At 39.9% G+C, this 22664-nt stretch overlaps 2 protein-coding genes and 1 long non-coding RNA gene across 4 annotated transcripts; 2 read left to right on the top strand and 1 right to left on the bottom strand.

The window, feature by feature from the left end:
* Positions 1-534: 534 nt before the first annotated feature.
* LOC146691688 (uncharacterized) lies at positions 535-1279 on the top strand. The gene is made up of 2 exons (XR_014915384.1): positions 535-896; positions 999-1279. It is a non-coding gene; the product is annotated as an uncharacterized LOC146691688 (long non-coding RNA).
* Positions 1280-11528: 10249 nt separating this feature from the next.
* On the top strand, positions 11529-15080 carry rsph9 (radial spoke head component 9). Of its 2 annotated transcripts, none has more exons than XM_085431604.1 (5): positions 11529-11919; positions 12034-12202; positions 12412-12541; positions 12964-13107; positions 14581-14660. In XM_085431604.1, exons 1-5 carry the CDS (start codon positions 11693-11695, stop codon positions 14628-14630), a joined length of 720 nt encoding a protein of 239 aa, XP_085287730.1. In that variant the 5' UTR covers positions 11529-11692; the 3' UTR covers positions 14631-14660. The 2 variants fall into 2 exon arrangements, with proteins under 2 accessions (XP_085287730.1, XP_085287729.1); XM_085431603.1 differs by lacking the exon at positions 14581-14660 and adding an exon at positions 14819-15080 and having other exon boundaries at positions 11530-11919.
* Positions 15081-15166: 86 nt separating this feature from the next.
* On the bottom strand, positions 15167-20605 carry mrps18a (mitochondrial ribosomal protein S18A). The gene is made up of 6 exons (XM_085431605.1): positions 20374-20605; positions 19162-19193; positions 18772-18876; positions 18557-18680; positions 15812-15884; positions 15167-15713 (listed from the first exon to the last, which is right to left on the bottom strand). The coding sequence occupies exons 1-6, from the start codon at positions 20519-20521 to the stop codon at positions 15569-15571; spliced, it is 627 nt and encodes a 208-aa protein (XP_085287731.1). The 5' UTR covers positions 20522-20605; the 3' UTR covers positions 15167-15568.
* Positions 20606-22664: the final 2059 nt, after the last annotated feature.

Here is a 22664-nt window from a genome sequence, read left to right on the forward strand (position 1 = left end):
AAATGAGATTATTTTAGCTGTCTTGCCAAGACTTAGGAACTTTGATATCACTCTCAAGTATATAAGAAAAAGAATAAGCAAATTTAAGGAGAGTGGGTAAGCCTATTGATTATAGTAATTACTGTGTTTGAGTAGATTCTTGGGGCCCCTCATCAAATGAAAGAGCAGAGACTTAGCTAGTACTTGCATACACAATACAATTTATCCACTGTTAATCCAAACCCTCTCTGGCTGTTTTGTATAGGTGTGTAAAGCGTTGAACTCAGTGCCCTAAATGCATTCTTAGTATTGTTGACGTCTGTGCTTTTGTGTACCACAGATGCTATTATGTCACTTCCCTCCCTCTCTCTCAGTATTCAGTTAATTGTGCACTCCCAGGACACTGAAGTTAAGAAAGAGCCGCTCTGTGTGTTCGGGTGTGTGGATGTATGTGTGTGTGTATCAAATAAGAATTAAGCCCATTTAGTGTTTTGAGGGTTTGGGGTCAGATTTCCTTCATGTCACCACCAAGATCCATGGAAGTGACCTCTGACTGCTGCAATTTGTATATAAACACAGTTCTGGCCAATCACAACATCTCGTGGGATGGTGCCAACCAATGAGAACCCCTGGAAGCATCATGCTCTGTGGCACTCCTATCTTTTGTCCGTCAGGATTAGTGCCATGGCAACGCTGGTCGCCTGGGAGGTGAGTTTCCCAGAGCAGCAGGACAAGCACAGAAGCAGGCCGCTTGAGTCCAAGTCTTAACTTCCTCTCTGGCCAAATGGAAAGCTGGACTGAAGCAGTGTGTATGTGCGTGCGTGTCATTCTGTAAGTCCAAAACTTCCACCAAGACTGCCAACTCTAATGAGGTGCCAATTTGAGCCACAAGCTCAAAGTGTGTTTTGTCTGTGTGGGTGAGTAGGTGGGTTGATGAGGGGCTGTCCTTGTGTGTTCTCTTCTCTGTGGAGCTCTCTGTAGAAAAGTCACCCCACTCTCATTCTCTTGGACTACATTAGCCAGAAGGGCGGAGGGCCAGGCAGCTGAAATCACCGCTGCTGATGAAGCATGTGACTCCAGACCGAGGCCCCTTTGTTTGGATGGTTACAGCCAACACACAGTCCTGGAAATGCAGCGTGACAAGGGAATAGACGAGCATGGGAATGAATGGACAGCAGTAATAATTAAAACCTGATTATCCGTTTTGTGATTGCTGAGAGGAAACATCTGCAAGGGTACAGCCCTTTGGCAAATAAGATGTTGACCACAAATGTGATCAGAAATGGGGTGAAAATCCAAAGGCGTTTACATTTTTTGAATGAATCCTCCATGCAGTTGTTTTTATTGTTAGTAAACGAATTCACGATGCTTTCACAGTATTCACAGGGTGCACACACACCCAACCGCTTCTATTTGATATTGAATTAGCTGAATTGGCAGTAATTCTACGCAGCTGTGAAGAGTGAGTGAAGTGTGAGCGCTGAAGCTAGTGTAAGTGAGATACAGTTGCAAACCTTTATGCTGACTTGATTACAGTAAATCTGCTGTAGAGTGAGTGAACTGGACCCCGCAATTAAAATTAAAACTACTGCATGTAGAGAAGGAGGTAATTGAATGATTAGTGCATTAAAAAAAATGATTATAAATGTGACCAAAAATATGGATTTATTTTCTCATTGGTTATGACAGCTGGGTAAGAATAAAATATGTGCAAAGGTGAGAAGTGAAAACAATGCCCTGTATTCTGCTGTGTTGTTTTCGTGTATGTATGTAATTGAGGTTTCTAACTCAGAAACCCTCACATTCTTGGATTGCAAGGGCATACGAGTCATATGGCACAAATTACATAGTGGAAAGCTCAGCTGTCAGGCAATGTAAAGGCCTACAATGGGATCATCATGGCCAAGATTTGCCCAGCAGACTGTCCAGAATCTTTCATTGGACAGTAGCCAATCGTGTTTTTCTGTGTAACTTAAGCCAAGTTCATGCTGCTTGTTCTGGCTAAGACTGCTGGATGTGAGCCAGGATAAACCAAACAACCGATGTTCGCTTAGTGTCTCTCAAACAAGATTTGCTTCATACAATACTCAATAAGGAGGCCAACACTGCTGAGTCTCTCTATATACTGTAAATACAGTATATATGCTCAGCCAATGTTTTAGGAACAGCTGTTCAAATTAATACAATAATGGAATCGACCAATCACAAGGCAGCAAAACAATGCATTTAGACATGTAGACATATTCAAGACGATCTGCTGGAGTTCAAACTGAGCATCAGTATGGGGAAGAGAGGTGATTTAAGTGACTTTGAGCATGTTGATTTGAAACAGGTATTTCACAAACTGCTGATGTGCTGAAATTTCCCCAAACAGCCATCTCTAGGGTTTACAGAGAATGGTCTGAAAAAAAGAAATATCCAGTGAGGCCTGTTCTCTTGGTGAAAATGTTTTTGTAAATCCTTGAGGTCAAAGGAGAATGGCCATACTACTTTGCGCTGATGGGAAGGTAGTAAAAGTAACTCAAATAACTATTGGTTACAAAAAAGGTATGCAGAAGAGCAGCTCTGAAGGCACAGCATATCCAACCTTGAAGGAGATGCGCTCAAGCAGCAGAAGACCACACTAAGTACCACTCCTGAAGCTACAGTACACACAGACCCACCAAACGTGAAAAGGAGAAGGCTGAAAATTGCTGCTCATCAATTTGATAAGCCTCGATTCCTGCTGTGACATTCAGAAGGTAGGGTCAGAATTGGTTGTACAACATGAAATTATGGCTGTACCCTTCCTTGAATCCCTATGGTGATATAACAGTGTGCAGGATGTTTTCTTGGCACTACACTTTTAATATGCCGATCTCACTATTGTTTCTGACTATATCCAGTCCTTTATGACATGGCTATCCAACTCCAGTCCTCGAGAGCTACTGTCCTGCAGCTTTTAGATGCATCCCTACTCCAACACAGCTGAAACAAATGATTGGATTACCTCGTCAGCATGTCATCAAGTTTGGCAAAGGCCTGGTAAAAAACCACTCTTTTGATTCAGGTGTGTCAGAACAAGGATGCATCTAAAAGCTGCAGGACAGTAGCTCTCGGGGACGGGAGTTGGACACCCCTGCTTTATAACAACTCTGATGACTTATTCCGAAAGATACTACACCATGTGAGAAAGCTCAAATATCTGTACCACAAAGAAATAAGGTCCTTCTGAAGCCAAAGGTGGGTCCAACCCAGTGCTTGCAAGGTTTATCTAATAAAGTGACCAGTGAGTGTGTGTATATTGTTAGAAATAAACTGGTATGAATACCAACAAATAAAAGAAGCAACAGACAGAGGCAGAAAGACAGGAAGGGATCATCATTTAGAGTCAAACCCTTTTGGTTGGAAGATGAAGACTCTTTGTTAATTGTTACAAGATGGCTGGGTAATTGTCATGGTGAAAGGGATGGTGGATGGTTGCCCATGTATTTACAAAGACATTTAATGAGCAAACTGGTAAACAGATGACTGATCAGATGTGAATCAGCATGGTAAATGAAAGGAGTTGACAGCATAAGAAAGAGAAACCAGATTTAATTGTTCCATGTAATCTACAAAAGATGTCCAAAAGCTCTATATTACAAATAGAAGACAGAGAGAAAGTAAGTTATTTTTGAACTGGAAAAAGAATAACGGTAGAAACTAAAGAGGAAAAAAGTTTGGTCTCTTCACAAAATTCTGACCTTTAAATACACAGTTTTACAAAAAGTGATTAAACCAAGCTTAGCTGATTGGGAGGCATCTCTCTATCAAAATAAAAACCCTTTGTTGCATCATCTTTCAAAAGCAAACAGATTTGACTGTCAAATACAGATAGCACAACTGACTGCAAATATTCAATATGATGGTAAAAATCAGACAGCACACACTGACACATAGCACCCTTTCCCTCCTCTCCTACACTAGATTATGTCATGCCAAGACTGCCTTAACCTTGAAACAGACAGATGAAGAGACTGTTTGTTAACTTTTAAGGCCTTAGATCCTGGTTGTTAAATTGCTTGACACCCATACAAATATATTTTCACAATCCAGTAAACTGTGATGATATATTGTCTGTGAAAGGATGATATCTCATCACTAATTATGCATATTTAGTGAACTGTCATACACAGAAAATGACTGTGAGCCCAGGAAAAGCACACTAAGCTGGTTTGCTAGCATTGCTATTTTCTCCATGTGCAAATCACTCATCGAGTCAGAGAGATCTAAGCTTGCGTCCTACCAGATGTTTACAGTGCTTAACCAATTATATGCATAGTTTGGTCGAAATTGCCAAACCAAAGTCTCTGGTTTGGGTCCTCTGTATGTCTTCCTTTCTTTGAACTTAAAGGGTGAAAGAGAGTCAGTGCCTAAAGCGAGCACAGTCTAAACTAAATTGATTTATTATTAAATTTATTGGACTTCTTATGATTTATTTTATACTTTTTTTCAAGTACTTGTTATTTTATGGATTTTAAAATATAAATATAGTAATATGATATCCTATATTACACCCTGCATTAGAATCATACCTGTGTCGAACTTCAAAATGATACACATTACTAATAATGTCTGTCTTTGTTTCATTACACATTAATAAAACAAAGATTATGACCCAATAATACAGGGTGGGCCATTTATATGGATACACCGTAATAACATGGGAATGGTTGGTGATATTAAAGTCCTGTTTGTGGCACATTAGTATATGTGAGGGGGCAAACTCCTCAAGATGGGTGGTGATCATGGTGGCCATTTAGAAGTCGGCCATCTTGGATACAACTTTTTCAATAGGAAGAGGGCCATGTGACACATCAAACTTATTGGTAATGTCACAAGAAAAACAATGGTGTGCTTGGTTTCAACATAACTTTATTCTTTCATGAGTTATTTACAAGTTTCTCTTTGTTCACAGCCATTGACATGTCAAAGAGGTTAACACGTGAGGAGCGGATCAAAATTGTGTTGATATCTGGTGAACGCAGTATCCAGGTCACCCTACGAGACCACCCATCTCCCATGCTACAGTTAGCAAACTGCTTGCTAAGTTTCGTGAAAGTGGTTCAGTGTTGGATTTGCCAAAATGTGGACGCAAGAAAACTGTCACTGATTAAGAAACATCAGTGGCTGTCCTAGCTTCATTCAGCAAGAGCCCACAGCGTAGCACTCGCCGCATGTCACTGGAGAGTGGCATTAGTCGAACATCCCTTCGGCAGATATTAGCTACTCACAAATGGCACCCTTACAAACTCCAGCTACTGCAGCATCTCAACAAGAATGACCCAGATAGGCGCACAGAATTTGCAGAATAGGCAAAACGAAAATTGGAACAGGACCCTCAGTTCACGCAGAAGATTTTGTTCAGTGATGAGGCAAACTTTTATGTGAATGGTGAAGTTAACAAACAAAACCACCGCTATTGGTCCAACACTAACCTACATTGGATGGATCCCTCCAAGACTGTTGGAACAACAAAAGTGATGGTTTGGTGTGGTACATGGGGTACAACGATAGTGGGTCCATTCTTCATCAATGGAAACCTCAAGGCCACTGGATATTTGAAATTGCTACATGATGATTTGTTTCCCTCTTTATGCACTGAAGCTGGCACGTTCCCTGAGTTTTTCCAGCAAGATGGTGCACCACCACATTATGGGTGCCAGGTCTGAGCATTCCTAGATGAACAGTTTCCTGGAAAGTGGATTGGTCGTCGTGGGCCAGTTGAATGGCCCCCAAGGTCTCCCGATCTGATCCCCTTAGACTTTTATCTTTGGGGTCATCTGAAGGCAATTGTCTATGGTGTGAAGATACGAGATGTGCAGCACCTGAAACTACGGGTACTGGATGCCTGTGCTGGCAGAAGAGGGTGAAGAGTGGGAGAAGAGGGTTGCACTGACAATCCAACACAATGGGCAGCACATTGAACACATTTTATAAGTGGTCAGAAACTTGTAAATAACTCATGAAAGAATAAAGTTATGTTGAAACCAAGCACACCATTGTTTTTCTTGTGACATTACCAATAAGTTTGGTGTGTCACATGGCCCTCTTCCTATTGAAAAAACAAAAGTCGTATCCAAGATGGCCGACTTCTAAATGGCCACCATGGTCACCACCCATCTTGAGGAGTTTGCCCCCTCACATATACTAATGTGTCACAAACAGGACTTTAATATCACCAACCATTCCCATGTTATTACAGTGTATCCATATAAATGGCCCACCCTGTATAATGCATACTTTTGTACAATTAAGTAGGAATGTAACCCGAGCCAAAATATAGTAATAGGTCAAAAGGCTAGTTTTGCAAAGCCATGCCACTTTTCATGTAAAATCATCTGTATGAGGGCACTTGAGCCTGAAAATCTAACTGTATTCTTGAACTCTTTGATACACCATTTAGAAAACCTGGAATTGTGCTTGGTCTTTTCCATCGACAGTATAAATAAAGGACATAGCCACCATGACATCAACAGGTTGGCAGCAGACCATTTGAACTGAACTAGCAACCAACTTTGACAGGAGGGCTCAAGTCACTTTGCTATTCCAAAAAAGAAATAAATAATGGATTTTCACTGCACGCTTACAACCATCCACACACAGTACATTCGCAGTGAAATGTAGTCACAGTTTTCTCTCTTAGATTGCAGAGGCAAAGCAGAAGACAAACGGGAGAGATTGGTCTGGAACCTTGAAACCCGTCCATGACGCCAACGTTAGACACTTCAGCATTCTGAAGCTTCAGTGTATTCATTTCGCTGCCACCATGTTGCGTTTTCCAGCTAGAGGTTAATTTATACGAATCAGAGGATTGAGTGATAATTCATCAGGATAACTAACTTGGTTAGCAATCTGTATTCAAAGACTGTACAGGTGCAATGCAGTCATATTGAGTAAGTCAATGTGAGTAGGACTACTAAATGACTAGAATTTCACTCACCAAAGCTGTAGCTTGCACTTCTCAGGCTGCACATCCAGTATAATATAACCAGCAACTTGGCTGGGGTTTTTTTATAGATTCATTTTTCATTCATATTTTTAATCCTGCTGTAGGTACATACAGTTAACATGACACAGTGCTAGGTTCTAAACATCTACAGCAGTACTACTAATCAATATAACACTGATGGGGATTTTTTTTTACACAATTTGCCAATAATACAGTTTCATATGTAAAGAGCTGTTTTCAGCATTTTATTACTTCTTTTACTAAAGACACGGCTCTAAAAGAAACACTCCCCATCCCTACTTATATGATAGTAAATATTTAGTAACGTACCAAATATTTATTTAACTATAGAAGCAACAAATTTTACAATTCCTCAGCCAGGAATGAGTGCAGAAAGGTCAAGGTGTCCAGGAATAGTGCTGCAAGCTACAAGAGGCTGTCAGCATATGTAAAAGAATAAAATATAGTAAAAACCTTTTTCTTTTTTTGTTTAACTAACAAAAAATTGTGTGTTTTAATCTTGCCCAATTTGCCATGTTAAACAGTGGAGGAAATGTGAGGTTAAGACTGTAAATATGCTTTGTAATACTGTTAAACTGGACATTTTAACATCAGACTTTGTGGATCTGATCCATTTTAGAGCCAGCCTTTAGTGCAGAGGACATCAAACTGATTTTACATAATGGACCAAACTGGCTTTTCTGTCTGTGTAAAGAACACTACACATTTAATCCCTTTAGATATCTCAAAATAACAAGAAAGAAGTGTCATTTTACCAGCATCTCTCAGTTTTTCTACATGCTATTGAAAAAGTGCGATGGTAATCTCCAAAAAGTTGATTCTGTTCATCTGGACGTAGCGTAGCGTCATCCAAGTGACTTCTTCAGTCTCAGCTGACTGCAGGTTTCCCCAGTCTTATAAACAGTACATTTGCATAATGACTGAACCCAGCCCACTGAAGGAACAATGGGCTGGGAGGTCAGTTCCTTAATCTTACAGTTTTTTCTGATGGCTTAAGCACATTTTTTGTAACTATTAGCTATTTTTGCAAAACTCTACACACAAATAAGGAAACTCTTCACCCAATTAGCAAAACATTGTAGTTTTCTTGTAAAAGCGAATAACCCTTGCTTAACTCTCCACACCTTTGTAAAAATGGTATTTTGGTATCCAACAGTTAACACAAGCCATCACATTAATAAGCACACATTGCACCAACTACACACTGATGGTATGAATGAAAAACACATCTGGCTTTTGCTTTCTCTGTGCACAAGGTAGGCCATGTCAGATTGAGCTCATACTGTTGTCATAGGTCCATAAACATAGACGGATCCAAACTTCAAGTACTGGTGTTTATTCACACACAACAAAACAAACACAAGTGTTTATTTCCAAGTCAAAACAAAATAGTAATTTCACTGAGGAAAAAAAGAAATCAGTCTACATCGTGTCGTCTCTCTGGGTCCGGTCACAAAGTTTTGTCTACATCACATGCAATGTCCTCTAGTCCAAGCACTGGGGAAAATATCTTCTGGAATTTTACATCTATGGTATTGTTGTGTTTCTCATTGGCATATGGCAGTGCTACAAATCTTAGTGCAAAGTGACTGTACTAACCGACTCTCATTTCAAAATGTCCTTATGATGCTTGCTACAGTGTAGCGGCTCAAGTTAGGTTGAACCCGTTGGCCAGCTTCCCTCAGGGTCACTCCATGGATGATTACATGGTCCACTATTATAGCTCTGATGTCATCAGCAATTCTATTTCTTACTCTTCTTACCCTTCCTCTCCCCCCTCCTCGTCCTCCTCTTGCTCCTCCTTGTCCTTGTCGTCCTCTTTGTCCTATTTCTTCACCTCCACATCCTCTTCCTCGGCCTCCTCTACTTCTCACCCTTCCTGCTCCCTCCATTGTACTCCACACACAGAGCTTAGCTGTATTATAGTGCTTAGGCTGATTGCAAAGTGAACTAATTATCTAAAAAAGTTTTCACATGTGACAGTGTGCCAGACAGTTGGCAAAATAGTGTAAATAATGGCCATAAATGTGTATAATTTTGCTAGAAGTGCGTTGATCATTTGGAAATTGAGTGTAAAGCAGTGAGTTGTGTTTACAGTTCTGCAAAAAGAGTGCCGTGCAGTGGATTGTAGCTACAGGTTTTCAAAGTGTGTTACAAAATGGCAAACTGAGTGCAAAGCAGTGTTTGTGCTTTTAGTTTTGCAAACTCAGTGAGTGGTTTTGCTATAAGTATTAATAGTTTTAGAAATTGTGCTATAAGAATCACAGTTAGGGTTTAAGCATTCAGAAAAAACTGTAATTATGCAAATTCTCATGACCATTGATCAACAACCACTGACCAAAACCCACTGATCAAAGACCACTGATCAATGGCCATGAGTACCATTCACAGAGAGTTGGGGAATGGCTGCAATCACAGCATTGTAAGATGGCGAAAGATGTACCCTTAGGCCCCCTCCTCGATTCAGAGATGGTCTTTCCCTTTTCACGTAAATGGCCTCCTTGACTCCACGCTCAAACCAGTGTTCCTCCCTGTCCAAGATGTGTATTGAAAGAGTGTCCACTGGCCTGTAGGTGTGAATAGACTGCAGAGTCCTGGCCTGACGAGGTAGCTGTTCTGTGTTGTGCCATCCGCTTCGCCAGAGGTTGTTTGGTTTCCCCGATGTATAAATCCTGGCAATCCTCCTGGCACTTAACAGCGTACACTATGTTACTCTGTTTGTGTCGGGGGACCCGATCCTTGGGGTAGACCAGTTTTTGGCGCAGCGTGTTTTGGGGTTTAAAAGCCAGAGAGCCCCGGTGTTTAGAAAAAATGCATCTCAACTGCTCTGATACTCCTGACACATATGGGATCACTAGAGGTTTTCGCTTGGGCAGCGGTTGTCCTTCTCTCCTGGATTGGCTGGAGCTTTCTTTAGGTGCCTTTCCAGCTTTGACAAACGTCCAGCTGGGATAACCACATTTACTCAGGGCCTTCTTGATGTGCTGCTGTTCTGCCTCCCTGGCCGCTGTGTCAGTGGGGATGGTGTTCGCTCTGTGTTGTACCGTCCTAATGACACCCAGTTTGTGCTCCAGTGGATGATGAGAGTCAAACTTTAAATACTGATCCGTATGTGTAGGTTTACGGTACACATCAGCTTTTAGATGTCCCCCATACTGATGGAAATCTCACAGTCCAAGAAGGCTAACCTGCCACTTTTCATATCCTCCCTGGTGAATTTGATGTGCCGGTCCACCGAGTTAATGTGATCCGTGAATTGTGGTACATCCTGAGATTTTATTTTAACCCAGGTGTCATGAATTTGCATAATTATGTTTAAGGAACTGACCTCCCAGCCCATTGTTCCTTCAGTGGGCTGGTTTCAGTCATTATGCAAATATACTGTTTATAAGACTGGAGAAACCTGCAGTCAGCTGAGACTGAAGAAGTCACTTGGATGAGTGACGAAACGTTTCACCCACAAAACGCTACGTCCAGATGAACAGAATCAACTTTTTGGAGATTTACTTTCCTGGATGATTGAGAATGCATCAAGACTGAGATGGTAAATGTAAGAAATCTGTCAGCACAAATCTTTGGGCTTAAACTGTAAGAAACAAATGTGTAAAATTACAGAAAATATTTCTGTCAGCATATTTCCCAGTCTGTGTTGTAATTAAAGAATAGTTTGATAATTTAGAGAAAATGACCATGAGTTTGCTCTTTATCAGCAGATAAAGCTGTAATATTTATCAAAATAAAGTTAAAAAGTCCAAAATCTATACCCTTCTTCACATTTTCCAACTCTTCAGTGGGCCAGATTGGACTCTTTGATGGGTGAGTGCTCTAGTGGCACTTTGTCAAACTTCAGTTTTTTGCCCCATTTCCATGTTGGCTTCATGTTTTGTTTTGTTTTGCTTTGTTGTTTTTTTTTGGGGGGGGGGGCAGAAGTTACCTTTTGCACTTTTCCCCAACCAAATGTACCCATTTTACATGTTAATAGTCATATTACAATACTTTTTACAGTACTGCAGCATGACCAGATCTTAATGAAAGCATTCACGCTGACAGGATGTTTTTCTATTTAGGTACAGAGGCCAAGTTAATGTTATTAGTAACACCTGAGTAAAAATGGCTTCTGTGACGCCCTGTGTAAAGTTTCGGTTAAGACACTTTTACTTGCTGCTTGTACAGAAAATAAATCAATCCGCCAGCAGCCAGGACACAGTAGTCTACTTGGCTCTTCTTCCGACATGTTTTTGTGTGTTAATACCTGTCTCAAGAGTTAAGACGGAAAGCTTTCATTAAATCTTCCCTCCGGCACAAACTCGACCATATTCAGACAGGTTGACATTTATAAGTTTATGCACTTTATCCGCCTGCTTCACCCCGAACCGCTGCTAGCACGCACACACTTGAGTTGATGACGTCAGTCGCTCGTGGTCTGGTTTATGGAAACATCATAAGCAAACACGCCCGACATGAACTATGTTTCGTGTCTGTTTTAATCGTTATGTCCCGTAGAGGCACGAAACACTTGGGGGGGGGGGAGTTATAAATAGTAAATAAACACGATGAGCGAATAACCCTGCGTAACCATGGCAACTGTGTTTGTTGCCATTAGAGTGCAAAGACACGACCTGTAGGGCTTTTTAGCTGTTATTTTAGCTAACAAATAGTCGGAAAAAACACGTTAATTTAATTGAAAACGACTTTGTAAAAGCTTGTAGCTGTTACATAATGGACTCAAATTCGTTGTATTATTCTTTGGAGCTCGTTGCTGGTAGTGGACATATTTTAACCCTCGAGCAAAGAACCGCCCTGGAGTCTTCCTTAGTGCTCCTGAAGAAAAACTACAAGTTCAGTCGAGTGTTGTTTTGGGGTAAAATATTAGGAATTAATGGGGTTTATTTTATTGCTCAGGGGAGAGGAGAAGATGAGATGAAAGACAAAAAGAACCTGTATAGGTAAGACATCCGCTTCAAGTGTCTTCTTTTTTATTTTTTTATTTTAGCCACTGTACATTTATTTAAGATTGTGAGATATACCATTGGGCTGCTATTTTGTGGTGTTAACTCCAGCTTGAACTGCATGGACTGGTTCCTACTTCCCCCTGCCTCAGACGCTATGATAGAGGAAGTGTCCAAAGCTACAAAGGGTCGCTTCATGGGAGACCCGTCATTTGTGTATGAACATCAAGAGATCCACAGGCAAGGAAAGGGAAATGAGCCTGTAAATGAGAAGGCAGTGGTAAGTGTGATCAGTGCTGTTTAGTAAGACAGCGAATTGAATTACAGGATGAAGTGTTTTCCTGTTCCATTCAGTGTTACTGCAGTGTTCGATGATGCAATGAATTCAAACAAGAATCTACATGCAACCAAACTGAACATAATGTAAAAAAAAACAAGACAAATGTTTGATTTTTTTCTTCTTCTTTTTTTGGCTTATATTGGTTACAGATAACAGTAACTGAGGAAAAAAGACTGGCAGTGTCTGTTCATCAGATCGATGCAGAAGTGTCTGTGGTGCCTCGTGGTGCCTTCATCAAGAGTCCACGTGGTCTTGTCCAGCTCAACCGCAGCTTCTGTGGTAAATATGTATATACTGTGGGGGAAATAACAATTTGATCCCCTTGCTTCACTTCACTTACAAAGAAATGAACAGTCTCTTAATGATCTGAAGGCAGTTGGGAGGACCACGGTCATCAAGAACAGCATTGGTAACGCACTGTAATGGATTGAAACCTTGCAGCACCCATAATGTTCCCCTAGTCAAGAAGGCACATGAAAGGCTTGTCTTAAGTTTGCCAGCCAACAAACTTTTGGCTACTAAAACAAGTGCATTGTTTCTGTTATTCCTTTTCATGTTACCTTTGGGCCAACATGATGGTGAACGTTGATGTCATACAAAATGACATGTTATTGCATTTATCAACAACAAATACAGTATTTTGTTGTATCTTTTGTAAAACATGGGCAAGATTGTGTGATTTTTTTTTTTTTTTTCTTCAGGTCTGTCTGAGGCAGAAGCAAGGAAGCTTGACAATTTCCTTCACTTCAGACAATCAAAAAATAAGAAGAAATCTGCCCTGGACATGGGTGATTGGAACCCAGCAATGGACTATCTGGATGCACTCAGTGATGACATTCCGAAAGGTGACACTACAGAGCTTAATCTGTCCTGAACACACAGTCACATTTTTTTCATTGCATAAATTCAACAGTGCAGGTCCTAAGATTTGTTTTTAACAAGTATTTCATTTTCTGCTAATTGCTCTTATTTTATAACTGATCTCAGCAGAATTGGGCGGTGATTTGACGTTAACATGTGTTCCATTTGCTGTGCTACATTACAAGGGGTGATTTTCACAGAAAACGCTTGTGGTGATTCAGCTGTTTGAAAACCATAAGGGTCTTCTTCCAAGTGGAAACAAATTGCATAATTTTACCAGTAAAACGGTGGTTCAAGTGAGGCTACCAATAAACACAAACCTCTAAAACCGTCTGACATTAACATACCAGCCACATGGGAAGGATTTTTGGGAATATATGCTTAGAAGAATTTCCCTGTGTCTACTTACCCAGAGTTTATATGCTTTGGTCTGACACTCAGGCTTTTTGGATTTGGAATATCTGGGCTTTGAGTACAGGATTTGGTGCACATTAATTTGATTTTGGCCTTCTACCATAAACAATTCCTGAGGGGAGAGAGGAAAATGAGAACCAGGAGAGAAACCAGTAAAATAGGACCACCAACCAAACTGATGTTGCATGATTAATGGAATTTTCTCACATTTGGATGGGAGTCAAACTCAAACTATAATATCATCTACGGACTACTACCATCTATCATTATGTGGCAATGTAGCAGAAAGCATGACATGATAATCCTGGCTGCACATTATTGGGGAAAAAAAACTATCACACATAGCAGGAAAACATCAACAGTGAACACTGTGCAAAGAATAATGTGAAAGCAGACATGCAAAGTCATGTCTGCGAGGTTAGCGACTGGATATGCTCCAGACCAGAGTGAATGTAAAGAGTGAGTGTCTGGATTTAACAGGGTGTGTGAGGGAGAGAGAGAAAAAAAGGTTTAGCACCCTTAACCAAACATGCAGCAGATGTCTGACAGAGAGCTTCCACATGTGTACAAGTCGGTGTGTGTTCTTTGTGTTGATGCGGATGTCAGCTGCATCATGTCTAAAGCAGACAGCACACAGCTGTTTCAGTGCCACGCTCACTGCAGCGGATTGCATGTTCCTGCCTGAAAGGATAAAGAGTTAACATTTCTTAACGGGACACTAGGGGAAAAACAGGATCATGTATCTCCACCAAAAGACAGGTGCTTTCCTCTGAGACCCAAAGCTGGGCTCTCCCCCTTTTCCTTAACCATCCCTCAAACCGCTTCCAGCTCCTGATTTAAGTTTGTTTCGCCTTTTGCTACGCACATTACATACTGTTGACGTGGGTTTTTTTACTTTTAGTTGCATCATATTTTGAAATCAAATCCAGAAACAGGAAAGTTGCAACTTTTTTTTTTTTTTTAAATATTGGCCTTTAAACTCTTTTATGTAATCACGTTTTCATAATAGCAGGTCCAATTAAATCATTGTTTTAATTCCCTAGGTTCTTGGCGTTCATGGTCACACCCCGAACATACTTGGCAAACGGGTTAGACTATAGACATCAAAAGCACAAAAGCGTGATTCATTGGTGTATCCTCTGGCTGAATAGTGTAAGATTTCCAAAGATTAGTGTTTAGCCTTTATTTCAGCTCAGCTTCACGGTTCTGTTGGAGAACATAATTTAGCAGCGTCCTGCTTTTCCTATTAACTGTTTACAAGTCTTGTGTGTTTGTGTCTAGGATCTTGGAGTCTTCAGTTTGAGTTCGCAAGAAAAGTGTGCGTGCTTCGCAGTCTGCTGTGGTTCGGCCTGACCTTCTACCACGTGCCAATGACACCACAGCATGGATACATCTATATAGGTGACGGGACCAAGAATTTGGACCTTCCTTTCATGCTATAAAAGCTTTTTTTCAAGCTGCATACTCTCAGTAATTCACAAAACCAAAATCTGCTAAGATCTTGTTGTATTATAAAACAAATAAAACTAGGTTGGTACAGTCAGTTTAGTGTCTACAGACTTTTTGTTGTGTTTACTTCCAATTCACAAAGGCCGTGCCTACACAGTAAACACATGTTGAGAGGCAGAGTAAACACACATATTTTATTTTCACATCTGTGTTGCATTGAGTATACACAGTCACCATACCACCTACTTTGAAACTGTAACACTGATCAGGTTGTTGCTTGCATTAAGTTGTCAGCAGGTTTCCTTCAAGAGTTTTTTTTTTTTTTTTTTTTTGAAAAGCAACAGCCAGAATAGATGGTGTCGGGTGGGTCTGAGTGTGATTCATTAAAAGAGTGACTCAGCTTAATAAACAAAAGTTAGAATAAACACAGATGGATGAAGCTTTTAGGAATTGTTTCCTCCCTTCTCAGAACCGTATGACAACGGTCAAGGTTAGCAGTCAGGGATCTGGTGGTTTCATCGCTGAATAAATGGGTCCACCCACTTTCCTCCAGTTGTACCAATCTTTCAGGCTTTTGGTCCTTCAGTGTTTTATGTACAAGGGCTTGACACCATAACGCACATTGTTCTTTAGTATTGGGTGGCCAACAGGCATACGCTTCTTACACCACTTCAGTCCAGTTTTATAGATGGGTTTCACTGAGTCAATGGACCAGCGAGTCAGGTATCTGTACAACAAACAGAGGTGCAGGGGAATTATTAACAGCACTGCGCTGGATACAAATGCTGAAAAAAAAGCATACGCAGACATAGATACATGCGTCACCTGTTAAGTTTGGGCTTGGGTCTCTTTGGGACATGGTCTTCTGGAAGTTTGGGTTTATGGTCAGGAAGCAGACCTTGAACACACAAAATAACAAGATGCATTTATTAACTTAAATTTCTCAGTACTTGTATTAAAAAAAATAAATACTGTTACAAACTCTCAAAAGACAGTTATAAAAGACAATGTACTGATGACACATTAAGATTTACTTCTCACTGTCATTACAGTCACCAAATTACTGCTCAGTTTTCATTTAATGTAATGTTACAGCTGACAGTGTTTATCGTCTGCGTAGTAGATGATAAACACGTGAAGCAGACAAATTCAGGTTGTTCTAAAATGAATAAAAGACTTGAGGAACAAGCAAGAACAAGTTTACAACCCTACTATCATGTCTTGGTCCAGGTTGCACAATTATTTGCCTTTAGGCAGTGTCAAATTCAAACCTTTCATAACAAGCTGTGATGCTTTGTAAAATGAAGGTATAAACAGAACTCAAAAGTTAAAATTATTTGTGCTTGATTTTGAAAAGTACAAAGAAAATGCAGTGTACTGCCAAAAGTATTCGCTTGTTTGCTTTTACACGCATATGAACTCAAGGATATCTCATTCTTAATCCATAGGCGTTAATATGACGTCAGCCTAACCTTTGCGGCTATAACAGCTTCAAATCTTCTCGGAAGGCTTTCCACAAGGTTTAAGAGCGTTTATGGGAATTTTTGGGCATTTCTTCCAGAAGCACATTTGTGAGGTCAAACACTGATGTTTCACGACCAGGCCTGACTCACAGTCTCCACTCTAATCCCAAAGGTGTTCTGTCGGGTGAGGTGACTCTGCGCAGGCCAGTCAAGTTCTTCCACACTAAACTCACTCATCCATTTCTTTTTGGACCTTGCTTTGTACACTGGTGAGTAGTCATGTTGGACCAGAAGGGGTCAAACCCAAACTGATCCCACAAAGAAAGAAAGAAAGTGTACTTTATTGATCCCCGTGGGGAAATTCCTCTCTGCATTTAACCCATTCACTCAGTGAAGCAGTGGGCAGCAATTGGGCGCCCGGGGAGCAGTGTGTAGGGATGGTACCTTGCTCAGGGGTACCTCAGGGTAGCTGTTCAGGGGAATCGAACCCCCGACCTTCCGATCACGGGGCCACCACTCCACCTACTGAGCTATCCCTGCCCCGTTGGGGAGTGAAATTGTCCAAAATGTCTTGGGATGCTGAAACATCCAAGAGTTTCTCTCACTGGAACTAAGGGTGCAAGCCCAACTCCTAAAAAAAAAAACAACTCCCACACCATAATCCTCCCTCCACCAAACTTTACACTTGGCACAATGCAGTCACACAAGTACTGGTTTCATGACAAACACCAAACCCAGACTCATCCATCGGATTGCCAGACAGCATGGTGATTTAAGGCTTGGATGCAGCTGCTCGGCCATGAAAACGCACTCCATGAACCTCTCTACACACTGTTCTTGAGCTTATCTGAAGGCCACATGAAGCTTGGAGGTCTGTAGTGAGTACTCTGCAGAAAGTTGATTTGACCTCAGTGCAGTAAGTGCCTTAGCATCCCATAACCCCACTCTAATTTTACATGGCCTATCAGTTCATATCTGATTTTCTGTCGTTCCAAATCACTTCTACTTTATTGTAATAATACTAACTGTGAAATATTTAGCAGAGAGGAAATTTCATGACCAGACTTGTTTTTAAAACAACTCATCCACCTGAATACTGGAGTTAAGGACACAGTTGCATTTGTTGACACAGGCAGCTAGAGCCATTCAGTGTCTGCTAGGCTCTCCCTCCAATAACAGGACTCACTGAACTGCATCTCTCTGCCGTCTTTTAATGGAATTACCAACAAATATTATATAGTAATGCATGTTGCTAGTATTCATCCATATAAGATAACTGATAGCCCTGAAAAATAGTGGGTTGTATCACAATGACTATATCAATGTTTTATATTAAAACAGGAAAAATGTTGGAAGGGTCCAACAGGTGGAATTTCTCACTCATTAGGAATTCATTAGATTCATTAGCAACAAGTCAGCATGATGACTGGGTATTAACAAAATGCACATAAATCTTTAGCAGAAAGACTTAGAGGGGTTTCAAAATTGTGTACTCAGGTGAAATCTCTCAAAGCAAGAGAAAAAGCCAAGAATTAACTATGCTGTGATCTTCTGACCCCTCGTGCGTGTTTAATGCAGCAGAAATACTCTGACAGGCTCAGGAAAAGTATGAAAATCATGATCAGTGTACAGTTTGTTCCCTTGCCGTGCTTAAAAAACGACTGACTGCCAAACACTAAATTCTTTTGTTTCTTGTGACCTGTTTTGCAAGTGCTGCATTACTGCACCAACATTATAATCAATTCATTCCTGTCTGGCCTCTTAAAATGTCTATATATAACTGCTATGTTACATTTGTTACAATTTGCTGCCCTCTTGGCTACATCTGTTTTGAAAAAGACCATTTTTATTGTCAAACATTTTTACCTTGCTAAATAAAGGACACATAAAAGTCACTCCGCTGAACCCAAGCTAATTAAAAATAGACTCAGACAAAGTGGCTATTAACCTTTGTATTTATTTTATCTGAGTAAACTAAATAACCCACTTACAGGTGGAAAGAAAGTACAAGGAGGCTTCATGATATATGACACGTGTCTAGAGCTGTGGAGGTGCTACTGATGGGTAACTTAAAAACTTAAAGCGCAACAGCAGGACTTCCACTGACCTGCTCTGTGAGCCATCTGTACACAAATGGCAATCTTGCGGTGCTCTTCTGGACAGAGACCAGTGACTCTCCTGGGCAACATCCCTCCATCTGACCTGATGAACTGACTGAGCAACAAGACATCCTGGGAAGGGAAAATACAAAAAAGAAAGAGAAAATCAGGCTAATACAGTAATATTAATAATAATGTCACTAATAACAGTGAAAGTATTTACTGTGTAGTTGTATTTGTTCTGCAGATTCCATCTGTAGATTGGACACTTGGCTGTGGGATTTGGAGGCTGTGCTCCGACTGGAACTTCCAGAATTTGTCCTTCAATCTAACATAAAAATAAGAGATATGACAGTTACTTTATCAGAATCAAAGCATTTTTATTATACTAATAGCATTTGCTATTTATTTACAAGTGCGGAATAATACTCCTCAACTCCAACATGGTCTCTCACTGCTGGTTACAGAGTTTATTACGTATTTATATTAGGCCTTATTAAAATACATCAAAATGTTTTGTGTAATTATCCAAAACAATGATGATTCAAAAAAAGTTTTGCAATTATTTAACTTCACAACAATAAAATTTTGAATGGTTCTGAGCTTTACTTACATTTGTTGTTTTACCATCTTGCTTCTCCACCACTGCAACAGACATTATGAAACATCAGACTTTACATTAAATTTTAATTTGGCAGTTGAATTTCACTAATTCATGTATTAAATGTTGTTTTATTCCAAAGTAGGATGCTCTGAGGCTGGAGCCCAGCAGTCATGGGGTGAGAGGTCCTAGTACACCCTGGACAGTCTGTCGCAGGGCTAACACCAAGATACAGACCACCAATCACAATCATTGTGAGGTGACAGTGCCAACTACTGCATAGTGGAAACAAAAGTGGTTTCCACACTGACATTGTAATTGACAATAAAAATCCTAGATTCAAGTTTTACTAGTCTGTAATTGTAGATATAAACAGTGCTTTTTCATTTTAGTCAACAATCAATATTACTCGTTCAACTACTAACTCCAAAACTATCAACAGAATTGATCTTTCAAACTATTTTCATTAACTGTTAAAGCTATTCCTGTAGCTTTAACACATCTGGTTAAAGCTACAGAAATCTGCATTTCTTGATTCTAATGTGAGAACAGATGACTACAACTTCTTACAATGCAATATTAAAATCTTTACATTACTAGTTTCAAAGTAATATTTTACTCTGTTTGATCCGTCTTGGGTCTACCAAATTCAAACTAGATATCTATAATTTCCTTTAATTCCGAAAATGAAAGAAGTTCATTCATTTTAACTATCATAAAGTTAGTTGTTAAAGATGAACAACTAATCTTTATATTAATGCATATATAATATTTATGCACGTGCTGAATTGTTGAGATTGTTTTGATGAATGTAGTACCTGTATTAGAATATGCTGTTAGGCTTGTTTTTGATTTTGGTAAAATGTGGATTTTTCAACGCAATCTTACTGACATTTTTAAATTATTTTAATGGGTTCTATAACTTTGTTAGAAAGCTGAAAAAAGAAGCTCCTTAAAGGTTTCAGAAGTTCTTGCAGTACATAAGGCATAAGCCTCAGGAAAGTTAACTGAAAAGTCAACACCTTCAGACGCTGCCGACTGACGTTTCACGCAGATGTGGTCGTCATCATTTAACTAATGTATTGTCTCTTTATTGGAAAACACAACAGGAGAATAGCGTGTCCTATAAGTGATAGGAAATGAAAAACATGCGGTGTATTTAGCAAAACATGCTAGTTATCCCACCGACAGGCTAAAGCTGTAACGTTTGCACACATGTCTCACCTTGACGAATCCCCCTTTTCTGGATAGTTAAAGAAGTAAGCTGAGGAACACTTATCGTCCTTAAAGAACTCAAGTTGGTGCCTCTGGATTCAAGTTTTAAGCCCGCAAATGAGGTCCAGAGAGACCTGAACACACTGCGGGCTGCCATGTTTAATTCTTGACTTTCTCCTTCGTTCCTTCCTGTCTTCTTCTTCTTCTTCTCCTACATTTTAATGGCGGTTCCTTCCTGTCTGTTATTCTCGCGAGAATAAAAGAGCGACACCGATGGCGAAAACCGCTTATTACATCTAAGAGGGACAAAAAAAAAAAAGGGGGGGGGGGGGGAATCCCACAGGTTACACAACTACAGAAATATCATTGTACATTTTTGTTCCCATGTTCGTGTATGACATTTGTTTGTTTTAGTTGTTTTAATAACTGACTTTAAAAAAGCTTTATATGTTGTTACTTTTGGATAACCTTGTTATTTTTTTAATAAGCGACTTTTATAAAAAAGCTTTATATCCAAAAGTAAATAAATTTTCAAGTCCAATGAGATTAATTCCTAGATTTATGAACCTTCATGAAATGTAAGCCTATAGCCTCAAAGGATGACAAAACGCAATCTGAGATTGAAATCTAACTAATAGATTAACCCACAAACAACACAGCAGCAGAATATCAGGCAAAATTAAACACAAGAGAAAAATCAATAAAGACATGCCACGCTGATATGTATGCAATTTATCTAATACACAGGAGAAAACCAGCAAAACGGGGCAGCGTGCTTCAGAGATTTTTTTTAAAACCCAGAGAGAGATCTAGTATAACAGTACAAGTCAATTGCCTTCAAGGAAGATTTAAACTCAATGTCCTAGAGGAAGGACAAATAACGCCTAGTCTAAACCACAGCATGTGTTTTTGGATCCTCTCAATGCTTTTATCCTTTTGATGTTGTTTTTTAGATTTTAGAGATAGGGTCATCTCTATCCAAGCCGTACTCATCAGATGTAGAAGTATGAGAGACACCAACACAAGTATTGTACAGAACATGCCAAACATTTTGAGCAGAAAGCAAAAGATACAGGTAGACTCTTTGGGGACAGATAAAGAGGAAGATAAAGTATCTGATGTTTGATAACGTTAGCATCTGAACACTATGCCATTGTCCTCTTTCTTTCTTTCTTTCTTTCTTTCTTTCTTTCTTTCTTTCTTTCTTTCTTTCTTTCTTTCTTTCTTTCTTTCTTTCTTTGCTGTTTTCTAAGCATTTAGACTCTCTGCTCTAGGCTTTATCTGTTTAAAAAAACCTTGACCTTGATGAAACCCTTAACTGCTCCTACATCATGAGATAAGTTTAAAAAAAAACTTTCCTCAGGGTAAGTTCTAGCTTTCAAGCCAAGCTAGTAATAAGTGTTACATAAAAAAAAATCTGCTGCTTAAATGCACGTTTTCTCTAATAAAATGGGTTTTTTTTTTTAATTATCATTATTATTTAATTATTGGTTTTTCTTAGAGAGGTCAAAATAACCCAACAAATGGCCTGTATTTGTATAGCGCTTAGTCCCAAAGGACCCCAAAGCACATTACACTACATTCAGTCATCCACCCATTCACACACTGGCGATGGCAAACTAAGTTGTAGCCACAGCTGCCCTGGGGCGCACTGACAGAGGCGAGGCTGCCGGACACTGGCGTCACTAGGCCCTCTGACCACCACCAGTAGGCAACGGGTGAAGTGTCTTGCCCAAGGACACAACGACCGAGACTGTCCGAGCCGGGGCTCAAACCGGCAAACCTTCCAATTACAAGACGAACTGCCAACTCTTGAGCCACGATCACCCCGTAATGACAAACTACACTAGCTAGAGTGGCTAATGAGGTACTTTTGGTATTAGTTCTGACCACTAGAAGTCAAGTCCTTGGTTGAACAATTCAAGCATATGTCGCCTTTCTGATAACTCAGAAGAACGATGTTGAGTGTGCAAATTTAAAAAAAGCAAAGAACAACTGGTGAAAGGTACACTACCAGTCAAAAGTTTGAACACACCTCATTTAATGTTTTTTTTTTATTATTATTATTTTTACTACTTCCTATGTTATAGGTACATACTGAAGACATCAAATATATGAAGCAAGATACACTCAACAAAAATATAAACGCAACACCTTTGTTACTGCTCCCATTCCCCATGGGATGGACGTAGAGACCTAAAATTCATTCCAGATACACAATATAACCATCCCTCCCAAACAGTGGTCACAAATCAGTCCAAATGTGTGGTAGTGGGCACATCTGCTATATTGAGATAATC

This window comes from Copadichromis virginalis, linkage group LG15, assembly GCF_057382275.1.
Source record: "Copadichromis virginalis isolate Kocher_CV1m ecotype Utaka linkage group LG15, C_Virginalis_male_GT1.1, whole genome shotgun sequence".
NCBI classification, from domain to species: domain Eukaryota; kingdom Metazoa; phylum Chordata; class Actinopteri; order Cichliformes; family Cichlidae; genus Copadichromis; species Copadichromis virginalis.

Bases quoted from the DNA above. Each gene is read 5' to 3' on its own strand.
- rsph9 (XM_085431603.1), top strand. From the start codon at position 11,693: ATGGACTCAAATTCGTTGTATTATTCTTTGGAGCTCGTTGCTGGTAGT. The intron at 11,920-12,033 runs GTAAGACATCCG...TGTTAACTCCAG, and splicing joins GACAAAAAGAACCTGTATAG to CTTGAACTGCATGGACTGGT. The intron at 12,203-12,411 runs GTAAGTGTGATC...TATTGGTTACAG, and splicing joins CTGTAAATGAGAAGGCAGTG to ATAACAGTAACTGAGGAAAA.
- mrps18a (XM_085431605.1), bottom strand. From the start codon at position 20,521: ATGGCAGCCCGCAGTGTGTTCAGGTCTCTCTGGACCTCATTTGCGGGC. The intron at 18,681-18,771 runs GTAAATACTTTC...TTCCCTTCCCAG, and splicing joins AGAACAAATACAACTACACA to GATGTCTTGTTGCTCAGTCA. The intron at 15,714-15,811 runs GTGACGCATGTA...TTTGTTGTACAG, and splicing joins CCCAAGCCCAAACTTAACAG to ATACCTGACTCGCTGGTCCA.